Source organism: Diabrotica virgifera, chromosome 8, assembly GCF_917563875.1.
Source record: "Diabrotica virgifera virgifera chromosome 8, PGI_DIABVI_V3a".
Lineage (NCBI taxonomy): Eukaryota > Metazoa > Arthropoda > Insecta > Coleoptera > Chrysomelidae > Diabrotica > Diabrotica virgifera.
Genome location: NC_065450.1, coordinates 145074790 through 145090999, shown reverse-complemented (window position 1 = coordinate 145090999; position 16210 = coordinate 145074790). Strand labels below are relative to the sequence as shown.

The 16210-nt window shown below is 31.8% G+C and overlaps 1 protein-coding gene across 4 annotated transcripts in view; it reads right to left on the bottom strand.

Moving 5' to 3' along the window:
- Nucleotides 1-321: 321 nt before the first annotated feature.
- Nucleotides 322-16210, bottom strand: part of LOC126889353 (DAZ-associated protein 2) — a 103075-nt gene continuing 87186 nt past the window's right edge. For all 4 annotated transcript variants that reach the window (XM_050657598.1, XM_050657601.1, XM_050657600.1 and 1 more), the window contains one exon: nt 322-12034. In XM_050657598.1, the coding sequence (XP_050513555.1) occupies nt 11852-12034 (183 nt within the window). In that variant the 3' untranslated portion in view covers nt 322-11851. The remainder of the gene's footprint in view (nt 12035-16210) is intronic.

Here is a 16210-nt window from a genome sequence, read left to right as displayed (position 1 = left end):
CACTTTCGATAGCGAATAAATCGAAAACTATCAATTTTATCAAAAAAGTGTATAGAACGTTTTTTTAGAATGAACGTTTTTACCAACTTCTGCAATTAAAATATAATAAAAAAATTTCCACCCCCATGGTAAAAACGCCTTTCGGCATGATATAGATTTTGATCCTTGGACTATTCACTACTTATTCTCAAATTTTCAAGCAAATCGATCCATTCTGTAAAAATTGCGAGGTTTTGTCCTATTTTAAGCTTCATTACTTGGACTAAAGTAAAAGGAGGTAGGTATCGGTTTTAAAAAACAGGTGTAAAGAAAACAAAAGAATTTTTGTCATAATATATTTCACAATAGATCTCCACAGTCTCACAATAATATTTTCATTGTAAAAGTTTTTTCAAATACAACAACATAAATATCAGTACAACAAAACTGCGGCAAGTAACAATAAAATTTTAGTTTGGTGTTCATTTGAGAAATGTCTCAAATAGATCAATTGTCTATTCTTGATTGTATTCTATACGTTTATTTTAGAAATCGTTAATCCGTTCCTATCTCCAACGTCTATTTCTTTTCAATACAAATAATAAAATTACTGGAAAAATGGATTGAGACCATCCACAGTGTGTCTAGCATTTTTACAGGTAGACAGAGGCAACCAATAGGCGCCTCAATATCTACCTGATGAATGCATACTACAATTCACTGCATACTGGAAGTATGCTTCACCGTTAAAGCCAGGGGGCTCGAATAATATGAAAATTAGTAAACATCAATTTCTTTTGTTGTCGTTAGTCGAAATTATATAAAAAATACCAAGCAATTTATTACGAAGTATTGTAAAGATCATAAACTTGCTAAAGGATAGGACAATTAAAAAATTTCTGTGATTGACTAGCAATTTTTCGAAAGCTGCACTTGCTATTGACTTAAAAACATTCAAATTATTCAGTACACCAAAATGTTAATAGGTCTTGTCTAATAATATTAATAAGGCATTCTACACTCTTATCATCACTTATGTTTCCTATGTAATTAAACTAATTTTCCCAAATAATTTGAATATTTTCTATATAGCGCTATAACTTAGTGACAAATGACAAGTATGATGATCTGTTTATTTCCAATTATTACGAAATGCATTTCCACTTAAATGCCTTTTAAATAAACAATTTTGGAATCATGAAATCTGTGATTTTGAAAATTTTGACACCTTAGACTTTGGTTCAGCACCCACTGAAACCCATTGCACTCGCAATTTTTTTTTTGTCATTTCTACAGCGAAAACCACGGTGATCCGCCTACAAGGCAATCCGCCTGAAACTGGTTTTCAACCGTATTTTAAAACAGTTACGTCGTGGGAGCTGGACCTAATGTAAACAGTGTCAAAAGTAATTGCAAGATCTTAATTTTAATGCGTTATATTGGTTGTCTTATCTTGCACTCACATTCACAGTTGTGCATCAAATTTATCTGCAGAAATATTTGAGATCCTAAATTAAACGAAGATATGAAGAATTTCTATTTAGTCCCATCATTCAGTAAGTTAATTAGACATTTTAATATATTATCTAATAAGTTATCCGTTATCCTCAATGTGGTAATGCACAAAATGTATTATCTAATCGCTTGGATTAATTAAATTTGGCATTTGCTGTCATACTTACACATTCTGAGATTGGAAAATATGTTTTGCAACGATGTGACCGTTGACAGTCGTGACGTCAAATCAATGTTGGCTACTCTGGAAAGGTTTCCAAACAAAACAAAAATCTGTCAAAAATTCACACGTGGTGTTTGCCAATTTTTATTTTCGTTTTTATAATTGGAATATATTGCTTGTAGGATATTTAATTTGTATAAAATGGTAATGTGTTGGGTACCGATTGTAATCAATGCTCATAGTATATTTCCCACCATATTTCGAAGTAGGACTGGTTAAGATCTTGAAAAAACGCAGTAAGTACTATGTAGTGTGTAACTTCCTTGATTTGGTGTAGGGACATTTATAAAATTAAAAGCAATATGATTGATATTACTAACAAGGATTGTGTCTTTATACAAAATGTGCAGATGATTTTTAAAACAAAATAAAATTAAAAATGATTACACAAACCACGTGTATAATCAATTGACAGACGTCAAACGTTCGCTTTGTTTAGAAACCTTTTTGACGTTCTGACGTCACACTATCACGGTCCATTACCAAAGATGTACTGGTCATCAGATTTCAAAAAATGTTGGTTAAATAAGAAATATATATTAGACGAAAATGAAGTTTTACGAATTTTGTGTAAAACTATGTAATACCTGACTTGTATAGATTTTTGTTAAATTATTAAAGGCATTTAAGTAAGAAGTCTGATCAGAAACAACAATATACGTCAAGAAATGGCAATATAAATCTGTTATATTTCAAGGAAACTAATAAATTGATAAAATTTCGTGTAATTTTTTTTGATAAATCACTAATTTAAAAGAAAAAATATCGAAAATGTCAAACTTGAAATTTTTTAAAACTTGTAAACAACAAATCAGATTACTATAAAAGAATGCAAAAGGCAAATCGAGAATAAACAGATTAAATTAAATCCTTTGCAGGACTCTTGCTGTTTCTACAGACAAAAGTTTCAATCCTCTCCACAAAAACATTTTCTAACGTTTTGGATTTTATTATAAAAACTATGCGATGATTATCTTTACAGAGTTTTTCTACGTTTGGATCCAAAAACTGCGAAAATATGTGTGAATGGATCTAACTTTGAGTTTTATGAAAACTAATGCATTTACCACTAATATGCAAAATTACCAGTCGGGCGAATTTTTTCTTCTTTTCTAGAGACAATGCAACTTAATGAATTTACACATACATGATGACAGAGAAATAATTACAAAGTTGGATAAATAAAGAAACTACTTTGTACTATAAGTGTACGTTCTGTATACCAAAGATTTTTTTTCTACGAGTTTATTGCCTACTAGTACTACACATGATGATCCGATGTATCACCACACATTTAACTGATTAGTATACAGCAATGCATATTTTTCAGAATACGCATATTTTTCAGAATACCTTAGAAATGATGTTCTAATTACGCGTACGTGAAATAAAATTGAAAATAATGTTTAAAAGCAAAATATTGTACCACAAGCGTGAAAATGTATTACGCCCAAAAATTACTAGATACATTAACAAAAAATTCAGGAGAATTTTACGTTGACGAATCATTTACGAATTTACGTTATTCACATAAGTATAGCATACTTTTTGATTATCACATTCTGAAAGAAAAATGGGTGAATATCATTTATAATAAGCCAAGGCATTTTAAGTCAACTGAAAAGTGATTTAAAGGTATGTATAGCATATTCCGTTACACAATTCTTATGTTGATGATGACAATCAATTAAATATATGAACCACCAAAATACCAACTATGACAGTACTACACCAAATCATCATGTACCTTTGTAAATTAAATAGCTATTGAAATTAAAATGATTTTTGAAAAACAATACAATGACGAGGTTATGTACATTCAATTTTCTTTTATTGCACTAGAATCAACTTTTTTCTAAACTCTCTGACATTGTTTTTGGGTAAACTTATGATTATGTATTTTATAAATTAACATTCACACAACCTATGGTGAAAGAAACGTCTACAAGAGATAATAAAAACAGGCAAAGAACGTTAACAATTTATGCTACAGTTTTTGTGAGTTTGTAGAAAATGGTACTAGTCTATTGTATACTTAGTACTTAAATTTTGGACTGAATACTAAAAAAAGTTCATTGTCTTTCAAGATACTTTTTAACTCAGATACCTTTCCTTGATAAGTGGAGTGTATTCCCCTTCCTATAGTTCAGATTTATCTTTTCATTACTGAAATTTGCTCAGGTTGTTAAACACAGCATTAATCTGCGGGTAAATCTGCGCATGAAAGAGAGTAAATATAAGCTAAATTTAGAAATACTTATTGTATAGGACTTTCTACTCAACTTACAATGCTCTAAAAACGGGTTCTGCATTTCAATGCCTATTTTTTCTACGATTCTCATTTAAAAATTTCTTGTTTTGACATAAATTTTCAAATATATCTTGATTGTGCTGTGGGTAATGCATGTCACTTTTCAGCCAATTTTGCCACATATCAAAAAATATTGTGAATCCCCTTGTTGTAGATCAGATTTATCTTTTCATTACTGAAATTTGCTCAGGTTGTTAAACACAGCATTAATCTGCGCATGAAGGAGACAATAAATATAAGCTAAAACTACAAATACTTATTGTATAGGACATTCTACTCAACTTATAATGCTCTAAAAACGGCTTCTGCATTTCAATGCCTATTTTTCTACGAGTCTCATTTAAAAATTTCTTGTTTTGACATCAATTTTCAAATATATCTTGATTGTGCTGTGGGTAATGCATGCCACTTTTCAACCAATTTTGCCACATATTTTCAAAAAATATTGTGAATCCTCTTGTTGTAGTTCAGATTTATCTTCTCAAGACTGCAATTTGTTCAGGTTGTTAAAAACAGCATTATGGCACGGTTTTGGTGATGACAAAGTTGTGGAGATATTTGTGCGATTAATGATAAATGTAATTATTCTGTCTCTTATTATGAGTCTTACTCGTTTCTTTGGATAGCTGTTCCTATCCATCAAAGCTGGATAAGCAACTAACTTATTTTTACAGTAAGTAGTAACAAATGAGAATTACTACACTTCCTTCTTTTCTTTTGCTGGCGTTATAATCCGCTTTATCTCAGGTTTTTGGCCAGTTATCAATGATTTGCTGTTTTGTAACTTTCTGAAGTCTGTTCGTTTGTTGTTGGCGGTAAATACTGGCATTATAAGAAATACATTTCTGTTCTGTTTATTAATTTTGAGCGCTAGTTCATAAGTGACAGCTACAATCACAAATGAGAATCAGTTAACACTTCCCTTTCGTGTGTTGTTAAAGTTTCAGTAACCACGTGCCTAATGTTGACAAATCCCTTGTATCGTCTCATACTCACGGTACAAACATGTTCTTTACTTCATTACGAAGTGTTCAAAGAAACCGATTTAAATATGAAGAAAACAATGACTTACGTATTCAAACTGAATCTATTCAACTATTTTTAATAGTCATATCTGACTGATTTTCACAGAATTCATAAAAACTGTAGCATAAATTTTTGAAAAGTAGTTGAGAGGCACAAATACGACAAACATTTTTGATCTTCAAGTATTGAATTTACCAACTTTAATTATATTGGTAACACTTTTATTTCAGTAAACGGTTTCAACAAAAGAATTAAACGAAATAATCGAAGACAGTGCCTTTTCAACTAATAATTGAAAAGAGTTAGATTGAGAAAAACAAGGAAGAGTAAATGTTTATCAATGTTGGAAATAAGTTCCGTAAGCTGTTTATTTGAGATTTACAATAGTCATTAGTTGCGATAATAAGAAACAAAAAATAGTTATTAGCGAGCCTTATTGTTATCTATAATTTATATAAAAAAGAACAGAAAACATACCGAATTTAGTCAGTAACAAAAACAAATAAGTTATTTTAGTTATGTAAAGGTGCTTTAAGTGGCTCTCCCAATGATTCCTTCTTTATTTATACAAGCAATTCTTATTTGATCATACGTTTCTTGCGATCCCTGTAACATATTTGTGAGATCTATTCTTCTGAAATTATTGAAGAGATATGATATACAGTAGGAAAAATGAAAGAATACCCATGAACGAACACGCTGTATTTTCCTGTCACCGTGTCACACAAAAAAGTGGCCAGCGCAAGTACATGTAATAATTATTGTTACATATACTTGCACTGGACAATTTTCTTTGTGACACGGTGACAGAAAAATACAGCGTGTTTTATATGTTCGTTCATGGGTATTCTTTCATTTTTCCGACTGTATATGTGGCGACTCGCTTTAATTACTATTTTTGCTAATTTTATTTTTTAATAACTTTTCTCAAAACGGTCATATAAAATTCACATTTAATATACAAACCAGATGCTAAGAAGTTTTACGAAACTAAATGTATCACTAACCATATGTTTTTGGTGTGTTCAGTTTAACAAACTGAATTCCCTATAAATTAATTACCTTATCAGACCTTATGTCAACGCACTTTGGAAATGCATTCGAAGACGTTTCTTAAAACTACAGAAATGTTTCAACTTTTAAAGCGCCAGATGTAGTAATTTATTGCCTTTTCTAGCCATATTGTAAAACCGCAAACATGATGACCGTGTTGTGGTCTCTGCAGTATCGTCACGGCAGGCAGGCAGTTCAGACGCACCCTCGCTACCTAAAAACAATAAACAACCCTCTTAGGAGATTAATAAGCACACTTTTTAACCAAAAATAAAATAAATATTACTGTTCGTTGTTTACACTTATTTTAATTAATTCCATTTACTCAATTCCGCAGATCGGAACATATTATCTACAATGTATTGAAATATTTAAAAATATTAGCTGTTTATGAATACAAATTCATTAAATGTCATTTATGGCAAATCGATCAACATCACTTATTCCACCCAGCCACCGAAAGCATCGCAGGCCTGGCATTCAAACAGTTTGACTGATTGACAGTTACATAATATATGGAAACCTGCATTAAGTGTTATTATATCTGCAGTTCAAACAGACTTGTTACGATTTATTTAATCGATGCAATAAAAATGGGGCATTTTAAGATTTGCGCTATGGGACCACACTAAAATTGTTGTTTGCTGTAACTTTGTAAAATATTTAATCCTTAAGCAGCTATGCAGCAAATATAATAACTCCACTGTCTTTTCGTAAACGATTAAAAAAAATGATGAAACGGTTGCCCATTTGAGTTTATTCAACAAGGTTAAATAAATAAATAAGAGGCTTACGCACAATCAATTTGTTGAACCTTGGATGACCGGTTTTGAACTCTGCTGTTCATTGTCAGGTCTCTGGAAAGGTTTCTTAAATTATGCCGATTCAAGGAATGTAGTTACATAGGTGCACACTAAAACGCTTAATTATGCTCAAGTGTGGATCTATGTAACTACATTCCTTGTATTGGACCTCCAAACCTTTCCGGAGGCCTGATGATGAACAGCAAAGTTTAGTTTTCGAAACCGGTCGTCTAAGGTACTGTTCCGATGGTAGGTTACGGAATCAATTAAAAAATAAGTGTAACAACGAACAGTAATATATTTATTTTGGGTAAACAAGCGTGCTTCGTTTATTATCTCGTAAGGGTTTGTTAGCGAGGGTGTGTCTGAATCGTTCGCCTGCTGTATCGATACTGCCAGACCACAACACTCTTTATGCCATCATGCTTGCGGTTTTACACTATGGCTAGAAAGGTAATAAATTACTAACATCTGCGTTTTAAAAGATGAGAAACTTTCTGTATTTTAAGAAGTTGACATAAAGAGCGTGGCAATCTGGTCTCGGAATCTATTAGTGTTTTCTTGAAAAAAAAAAAACATTAATTTTATACAATCTAATTAGGGATACATTTCCTTAACGGCCCTTGTTAGCATATGGTTTGTATATTAAATGTTATTTCGTTTTGAGAAAAGTTATTAAAAATTTAGCAAAAATAGTAATTAAAGCGTATCGCTATAGTACCATAAATTGATCGAGTCTTTTATTTATTTCTTTAATCTTGATTAATAAAAACTTCTACATGAATAATTATAATGGTTAATTTATGTTTTGCATTTAAGCTTATATCAGGTTAGGAATACAGAATGGACATTGGATGAGTATGAGTATTCTCAGCTGCTATTTAGATATACATAATACATTCAAGATTTAATACAGCAAGTAAACCTCTAACTGTTGAGAAGAAAATAATGATTTGTAGATATCAAAAATTAGACAATTATTGTTTACAGAATCTCATAATTTTGATTTATGCTTAATTATTTCAAAGCGTGAATTAAACTAATAGGGACCTCGCTAAGAATAGATATATAATGTATTATTTAGTATAAACCGAACTTGAGTTAAATATAGATCTGACTACATTACAGGAAACAATCTGATTCGCCAAGTAATAATGTGTACTCTGTGTATTTAAGATTGGAGTTTTTTAAACTTTATTTCTTAACACAAAGAAACACAAGTGTATACTCACACCAGCTATCTAGAGACTAATTAATATTCAGCTCAGCGGGGTGCCACTGTTCCGAGGTGTAACATTGCATAAACAAGGGATCATGTCATAAAACAGATAGATCCCTTGTTTACGAAATTCCACACCTCAAATAATAGCACCCCATTGAGCTGAATATTAATGAGTCTCTTTGATAGCCGGTACTACTTTAGGTATAAATTATAAGGTTATTTTTAAGACTTTAGTGTTACTATAATATACTGTTGGAGAACTGTAGTCTCCAACCAAATAATTTTATTTCACAAATAATAAATATACCGCGCCGCCTCTGACAAAACATAAATAACTTCATTACACAGTGTCTGTAGACCAATTTCCAAGAAAGTGTTAATCCACGCCTGCCGGCGCGACGGACTGAATTCGTTAGCGGGGTGCAAGTGGCAGTGAGCTATCAATATCGAGACTCGTAACGAACAGATACGCAAAATCTATGTTTTTTCGGAGAGTATTCTCCACGTTGCAATTCGCAAAGAACGCCGGTAAAATGTGAAAAGTCGTTGTTGTGGTGTTTTACGGTAGCTGTTCACTCAAATGTTCATATAATATTCTATTTCTTGCCCTTTCAAATTCCATTACAGTTCTAACAAAATAGCAAGTGTTTTGTTTAATTAACCAATTCAACAGGACAGAATTACAGCACCTTATCAAAGTTCATTAAAAATTTGACACATTGAACTTACTGCAAGTGAAAACCGCTGAAAGAGACACTGTCATCAATTCAAGACTCTCCCTGAAGGGGTATTGAAAACCGGCACCCCTTTAATACTAAAGCTGTCGTTATAAATAATTCAGTTGGCACGTGTACCAACTGGCAACTTCACAATCTACGAGGTCGTTATACTGCAATTTATATTTTGCCACCATATTGGTAGCAAAAATCGTACTGCTCTTGCTAAGAAAAAATATTAAACTGTATTCACTCTTCCCGTTGGTTCTCAGCTGAATGAATAAAAAAATAAACTCTAGAAAAAAGTAACTACAATACAAAAACAAGGATATCTGAGAATACTTTCTAACATTTTGAACATAAAAGAACTATCGTGAGGTAATAACTATTTTTTTGTTTCGTTAAAACGCGAGTTTTCTGTATTTACCTACTGTAGTTACGTCCTAAATAGTTGTTTAACATTTTTTTCGTTAATTCCATGTTAACTATAAAACTGGAGCTTTCACGTTTATTTCATACCTGACTCGTTTAAATAAGAAAAAAGAGAGAAAATAATCACTTATACGCCAGTTGTTAGTGCGCTAATATACTATCAATTCACAAAAGAACGTCGCAAAGTTTGGTTGGTATTAGACGAAAATTATTAAAAATAGGCTTCAACTTCGACAATTTTACGTTCACATTTTCTTCAGAAGTCATAAAACACAATTTAGTATTTAATGAAGCTTTACAACAAACATATTAACAATTAATAATATAGTTCAACAAACTTAACCTCAATTTTAATTTATACTGACAACTAAACTATACATTATGCTTTTTTAGAAGAAAATCGAGTTTTCATTTGTAGCGTCGTCAATGAAAATTATGATGGAATTCAATATAAGGCTATTTATCGCTTTTCTTTTGTTTAGTACCCTTGATGTATAACATATAATATATCTACGTCATACGTCATTGGTATGGCATATATATATATATATATATATATATATATATATATATATATATATATATATATATATATATATATATATATATATATATATATTATACGTCATATGTCAAGGTTACAAAACAAAAGCGATTAATAGCCATATTTGGCCCTTTAGTATTAATCATTCAAATTGACAAGAAATTATACTGTTGAAGTGTAGTTTTTTTACACCAAGTTTCTGAATTTTGTGTAGCTGTGATACAATCGATTTTTAGGACCAACAGTGTTTGTTGTTTAACAGTCAAATTTTAAAATCGAAACATATCTTTAATAATAATATAATACCAAAAAGGAGTAGCTGTTTAATACCTATCACGTTTGGTTACTTATTCGATGTGTACTAACGACTGTCGGTACTATCGAATTTTAAACCAATAGGTTTCTTTAAAATAGCTTAAAACAGTATAAACGTTATATGTCATGTATTATGTGACATGTGACGTTTATATCCAATCTACTCTGAAACTATCTATCTGTTATCAGAGTTGGCCAGTTAAGGTACACCAAACTACGTTAAGTAGAGTAACTATATATTTTTGTTTATGAACATATACGTATATTTTGTTTATTATAAAAAAAACATTTGATTTTGCAAAACTGGTTGGGAAATCAAAATAAGCACAAAAGCAAAAAAGAATCAAATAACATAACGCCATCCAAAATTTTATGTTTACGCTGCGTCGGTGATGTGACAATACCTCCTATACTGAATTCGCTCTATCGAGATTCACTTTGACACTGACGTTATAATTTCTTTTTTGGGAAATTCAGTTGTCAGAAGTGACTGGAAATTACTACACAACCAACGCACCTGCTCATAGCCAATATTATTAATAGTAAACAGACATAAAAATAACATAAACCTTACGCTAATCAATAATTATTTATTGATTAGCGTAAGGTAGCGATAAATTTATTTTTAAACCATTATAATGTATTGATAACAAATGAGAAAATTAATAAACTTCACAAAATTTTATGAGATTAGTAGACACTCCCACTATTTCTAATAATTCTTCTTTTTTTAATGAAAGATTAAGTTGATTTTAGCAGTTAATAGTGTAAGGTAGGAATTTTTGTGTTGTATGTTTCCTATTCCGAATGTGTCAAATTGAATCTCGGTAGAGCGAATTCAGTATATCTGCTTTTCCATGAAATTTGTAAGAGAGATTTCAAACGTTTTTTAGGGTCACCTTCTGTTTTCATATGTAAGTTTTGACTTGTTTTGTAGTAAATAAATAGTTGAATTTACTACAAAACAAGTCAAAAAATATCATATGAAAACAGGAGATGACCCTAAAAAAAGTTTGAAATCTCTGTTACAAAATTCATGAAAAAGTAAATGGGAGGTATTGTCACATCACCGACGCGCTGTCTCATTTTAAATTACAATAGAAAATTAAACAATTTAGATATCAGTTGTTTAAACCACATTATTTTACTGTTTACAGCGTCTTTTCGACAACGACAATTTGAGTTCTAGTATAAGTCGCTAGTGCCTGGTGTCAAATGTCAATTAACGTCATGTTCTCAAATGGTTGAAGACATACAAAGATTATTAGATTATTGCAATCCTAAACTTCAATTTTTGAAGCTTTTATGAAAATTTTTCGACGTTAAGGCAGAACAATTTTTGCTTTTGCATTAAACTGTGATTTTCCATTATTTTGCTTGTGGCAAAAAATATTATAAATACATACTGTGACAAAACTAACCTGTAGTTTTAATTTATGATTACTAATGATTAACAAACTTTTTATTTTATTACAAAAGAAACAATACCATACATCTAAATTAAATTATATTTAAACTTGTATATTATAAGGTTACGATTTAAAGGTATTACGGCATCCTCTTGTGAACCGAGTAACTAACTTCTGGCCTATTAACTAAGGACTAGATTTAAAAACCCCTATCGACGTTGTTGTTTTTTTAATGTCGGGGCATCCGTCCGTCAAAATAAAATGTAACAATTTCGTTTTTCCTATTTTAATTTCGAGCTTTTTCTACCAAAAAGTGTAGCCCCCGTCGGAACCCCCGGCTAAGAAGGTGTTTTTCTTCTGTCCTAAAGCCACCTGATGGCCGGCCATTGCTGCTAGTTGTGCTGCTGATGGGGGAACGCCGGGTGGAGCTGGGGGAAGTACCTGTTGAGCTATTCCGTCAAATCTTGCACCTGCATCGTAACCGTTCTGAAAAATAAAATTAATTTGAATTTTTCACTTACGTTTACAATTATTATAATATAATAATTATTGCAATAAATTACAATCAATTTGTCACTTTCACAAAGAACTGTTAATTTTCTTATGTAAACGTGGTTCCAGTTAAATTGGCTGAAACTTTGCAGAAAGGTAGCTTTGTCCATACTGATCAAAAGTACATATTGCCCCAAAACCCAGAAATCAAGTGTTCCTGAGTTATGAAGCTTCAAAGTCTAGGTTTTTAAATCATTTGAATAATATTATATTTGAATAATGCCGTTATAATACACAGGGTGTTAGTAAATAGGTGAAATAAACTTCAGGGGTGATTCTACATGAAGAAGTAATGACAATTTGCTGCATAAACGTATGTCCGCATTTGCGTGGGTTTTAAGATTGTATAAGTAAATTAAGTACGATAAGTAAATTGCGCATTTTTTTGACATACAATGAAGTATTTTATATTCATCATTGACGCGCATACGGGTAATGATTTCAATTTTATTAAAGAAAAAAAAAATGGTACGCCGCTAATATATTTCAAATTAAAAATCATTTTTTAATTTCTCTTTCAATTTGTGACAAACATCTTTTACCTTTTTTCATACGCGACGGCGTTTTTATGAAAAAAAAAAATCTTAACACAAATTTTTCGATTTCTTTAATACATTGACAATAATATAGTAGGCTAGTGGCTAGTGTATACATTTATCAGTGATTTTGTCATAATTGTTAGTAATTCAAAGTGAATTGTCCGACATGCATTTTGTCTGTGGTCAAAGAAATGGAAATGACAAGCTCGACTTTTTATTGTACTAAATAATAAATAACATTGTATGCTGAGTTATATACAGGACGTCACACAATATTACTCATGTTCACCAACGTTTGCACTAAAATAGTACATTTAAGAAACGAACGACCAACTGCGGGTGTCCTCGAGAACAACAAACTGTGCAAATAGAAGAGGCAGTTCCCAATATAATTGTGGAGTCACCTAAAGCATGTACTCTAAAAACTGCTAACATAATAAATGTAAGCAAATTCCCTATTTACCATTCTTAAAGAACATTTAACTGTAAGCCAAAAATGAATAACCATTTTCAATTTCGTTGCAAAACGAAAATACAGCCGCACCTCTACCGGTTTAGAAACTTATTAGTCTCTCATCAGGAGGCACATATGCTGCTCTCTCTGATTCAACCAAAACAAACCCCGGCGTGCAGTCACGGATTGCAACGAACGAAATAGCATAGATGCCCTAGCGGCAACTGCTATCAAAAGACTAAGTTTGCAATTTAATGGCATATTTTAACAACATAATGTTACTCTACATCCCACCAGACTGAAAACAATGGGAACCTTCTCTGGTTACACGTCCGAGACTTCTACAATTTGCAAGCCATTACGGATGCTGAGACTAGGGAATTTTACAATTTATAATTCACGTCCCATCTGCTCAGCGCGGTAAAGTTCCAACGAGAATGGTTCCCTTCGTACTTCAATCAGAGTAAACATGTCAATCAAAAATGAATAACCATTTTCAATTTCGTTGCAAAACGAAAATACAGCCGCACCATATTCTAGTCCTAGTCCAATCAGAGAGTGCAGCAAGCACCTCTACCGGTTTCGAAACTTATTAGTCACTCATCAGGAGGCACATATTCTGCTCTCTCTGATCCAACCAAAACAAACCCCGGCGTGCAGTCACGGATTGCAACGAACGAAAATGCATAGATGCCCTAGCGGCAACTGCTATCAAAAGACTAAGTTTTCAATCTAATGGCATATAAAACAACATAATGTTACTCTACATCCCACCAGACTGAAAACAATGGGAACCTTCTCTGGTTACACCTCCGAAGCTTCTACAATTTGCAAGCCATTACGGATGCTGAGACCAAGGAAGATGAGTAACATTATGTTGTTTTATATGCCATTAGATTGAAAACTTAGTCTTTTGATAGCAGTTGCCGCTAGGGCATCTATGCCATTTCGTTCGTTGCAATCCGTGACTGCACGCCGGGGTTTGTTTTGGTTGGATCAGAGAGAGCAGCATATGTGCCTCCTGATGAGAGACTAATAAGTTTCGAAACCGGTAGAGGTGCTTGCTGCACTCTCTGATTGGACTAGAATATGGTGCGGCTGTATTTTCGTTTTGCAACGAAATTGAAAATGGTTATTCATTTTTGATTAACATGTTTACTCTGATTGAAGTACGAAGGGAACCATTCTCGTTGGAACTTTACCGCGCTGAGCATATGGGACGTGAATTATAAATTGTAAAATTCCTCTTATCTTCCTTAGTCTCAGCATCCGTAATAGCTTGCAAATTGTAGAAGCCTCGGAGGTAAAACCAGAGAAGGTTCCCATTGTTTTCAAGTTTTCAGTCTGGTGGGATGTAGAGTAACATTATGTTGTTTTATATGCCATTAAATTGAAAACTTAGTCTTTTTAACTGTAAGCGTTTTATATCCAACATGTGCAAGCTCTACTACCTAGATACTTTTTTCCGCGACTATTTTTTTAAATGGATTCTTCATCAAATAGCTCAAATTCCTAATTTTTTAAGTGACGTCTTGTTTACTTCCTAGGCTATTTTTATACGGCATTGCATACGAAATTTTCATAATAATCACGTATGAGCTGAGGAAAATCTACTGGTATTGAGGCTTATTTTCAGCACCAGTTTTCCGTAAATGTAAAGCTTGGGGTAATTAATGATCACTCAATCGGTCCATTTTTCCTCCCACAACAACATAAGGCGAATCTTACCTACGATTCCTGCAGAAAAATGTACTTATTCTTTTTAACCCGGCACCTGCCACGTGGCTTTGCAAGGCGCCAACTGCCACGTGGGGTGCTCACAGCATCCCTTAAAAATTTTCTGTGATCTACTTGTTTAAAAAACAAAATAATGTGTTGAGTAACACAAGAATATAAATAAATATGTTTTATTAACTTATTAGCCACTAATATGTTATAAAAGTTAAAAAATAAAATGAAAAAGTTGTTATAAGCAAATTAACAAGTACCAAGCCATAATAAATGAAGTCAAGTAAAATATCTAAAAAAATTAAGACTTAGTGAGTATAGAGTCTATATTAATAATTTAAATCAGTTATTTCAATAAAAAATGTAAATTTGGCCTGTTTATCAAAAATACAAAAAAAAAATTTAAACTTAAAGTGCCAGATGATGACAACCCAATTCGAATTTAGAACTATAAGTTCAGAATGACACTAAATAACCACTTCAAACACTAACACATATATGCTATATAATATTATAGAAAGCTATTATGACGCACCGCTCGGTTACCAAACTTGAAATACCAAATATTTGATAAAAATGTGTTATGGGGTGCTGGTAGCACCCCACGTGGCAGGTGCCGGGTTAATCAAATTCCTCTATAACTGAGACAACACTTATGGTTAATGCATAATGATGTACCAGTCCATTTTAGCATTAATGTATGTAAACACTTAAGATACATTATATCCAAATCGTTTGATAGGTAGGAGAGGTACGGAACATTGGCTTTGCTCAATCGTCGGACTTAGATCCTCTAGATTTTTGCATTGGAAGTTTTTTTTTTTTTTTTTTTTTGTGACTTTAGCACTTAGCTATTTAGCCAGATACAACTTGATAATAATTAATACTAATACAAAAAAAACTATTAAACCTAATACAAATTATTAAAAAGAAAAACATATTATTCTAATTTACTTAATACTAAATAAAAAAGTGTCTATCTATACCTACTATTGCAAACAGATCAAAATTGTCAAAAGAAAAAAAAAAAAAAAACCTCTTAAAAATTACTAAAAGACATTACTATAAATAGGGAAAAGGAGGGAAAATAAACAATTGGGTAAAAAAAAGTTAACGAAATTGGCTAAAATTGATTACAGACATACATTTGTACTATGTATAAATTTGATTAGACAATCATATACTCTTTTGTCATTAGTAGCCAATAGGTTATTTATTTGGTACGGAGGAAATATTTGCAGCGTTTGCAAGCTGCTTAAAAGAGTTCCTGTATGCTGAATATATTTGGAACAGTTAAAAAAGATATGATTAAGATCTCCTTGTTCTTGACATGTTTCACATAAGTCTGAATTGTAAATTTTGATTTTAGCAAGATGAGTAGGATAACAA